This window comes from Pteropus vampyrus, unplaced genomic scaffold (genome assembly GCF_000151845.1).
Source record: "Pteropus vampyrus isolate Shadow unplaced genomic scaffold, Pvam_2.0 Scaffold427, whole genome shotgun sequence".
NCBI lineage: Eukaryota > Metazoa > Chordata > Mammalia > Chiroptera > Pteropodidae > Pteropus > Pteropus vampyrus.
The window spans coordinates 353107-354452 of NW_011889208.1; the positions used below are offsets into that span (position 1 = coordinate 353107).

Consider the following 1346-nt stretch of genomic DNA (forward strand, 5'->3'; position numbering starts at 1 on the left):
GTGTCTGAGTAGGGCTCACATGTCATCCAACAGATGGCAGCAGCGACACAGCTTTTTCAAATAAGCACCTAAAAGTCCGAAGTTCTGAAAAGAATCAATGGAATGGATGCGAGGTCTTCCCGGCCTCATCAAAGACCAAGTTAGCCGACCATTCTTCTTGGAGAGACGTGGAATGAAAACAGACAGACAACAGCTACGTGAGCGCGGCCACGGAAAATCAACTGACTAACAACATCTTGCGTGGTGTTTTTTATTGGAAGGATTCTTGCTACGTTAGAGGATTATTCTTGTCTGCTGAATTTAACCAGACTTACGTGAATGCCTGAACATAGCTCGTTTCCCACATGTCAGCATTCCTGAAGAAAAGAAGGAATTCCTTAGCTGCGGACGACTGTTTACACACCATTTAACTCTTGGAACTTATTACACTTTCGAGCGTCACTACAATTCAAGTTTCCAGACTGAGAAAAATTACACTGAGAACCAGCGGCTCTCTCCGCTCGGGGTTACGTTGTTATAACTTACATAACTGACTTAGGACTCGTTACAGGAAAGTCCAGTCGGTAACGCGATTTACCTCACTGTAGCTGTACCTGGAAGGTGGAGTTTTGGAACTAGAGTTTTTCCTTCCCCCCACTAGGCGGTCCGGACGAGAGCACCCGCGAAGGTGCTGGGAGCCGACCGCTCCCTGCGGAGAAACGCTAAGCATCCCTCTCGGCCTGGACCGTAAGGGCGCCGAGAACTGGACCGAAGACGTCTGGGACCCTCTGGAGTAAACGATCCACCGGCGTGGGCTGCTTTATTCCTCTCAAAAACTTAAAAAGTTGGTTTAAAGTGTGAATTGTGACTGTGAAGACGTGACGGAAAAGCCAGACGAGGGTGCATCAGGGAGACCAGACATGACCCTGGCTTCGAACCCCGCCGGCCGCTCGCGGGCTGACGCCAGGGGGCTCTCCAGGCCTCGGCTGCCTCCTCACTTCTGAGCACCAGACCCTTCCTGGCGCCGTGAACACGCACGCGGTCGCCAGTGCCACTCCTAGGTCCAGCGGGGCCCGTACAAGTGTCCCCTCCCAGGAGAGGGGCCCTTCACGGGCGGGGTCCGGAGCAAAACGGAAGTACAAGGACCCTTGTTCGAAATGCCTCAGCGGGTGACCCCCGAGCATTAGGCAGGACCACGCCGGGGTCCGAGGGTGGGGAGGAGGGGGGACCTCCCTGGAGGGGAGAGGGGCTGGGGCTCGCGTGAGTCCCCAGGGACTGATGATTTACCACGTCTATGTAACGGAGCCTCCACGAAGCCGCAGAAGCATGGGGTTCGCAGAGGTGCCGGGCTGGGGAGCCATCAGGCT

General features: G+C 54.8%; 1 protein-coding gene across 1 annotated transcript in view; it reads left to right on the forward strand.

Annotated features, from left to right (window-relative positions):
* The window catches only part of LOC111732116 (nascent polypeptide-associated complex subunit alpha, muscle-specific form-like), an 8872-nt gene that overhangs the window by 3699 nt on the left and 3827 nt on the right, over positions 1 to 1346 (forward strand). Inside the window, exon 4 of the mRNA XM_023523883.1 lies at positions 641 to 726. Coding sequence (XP_023379651.1) covers positions 641 to 726 — 86 coding nt within the window. The remainder of the gene's footprint in view (positions 1 to 640; positions 727 to 1346) is intronic.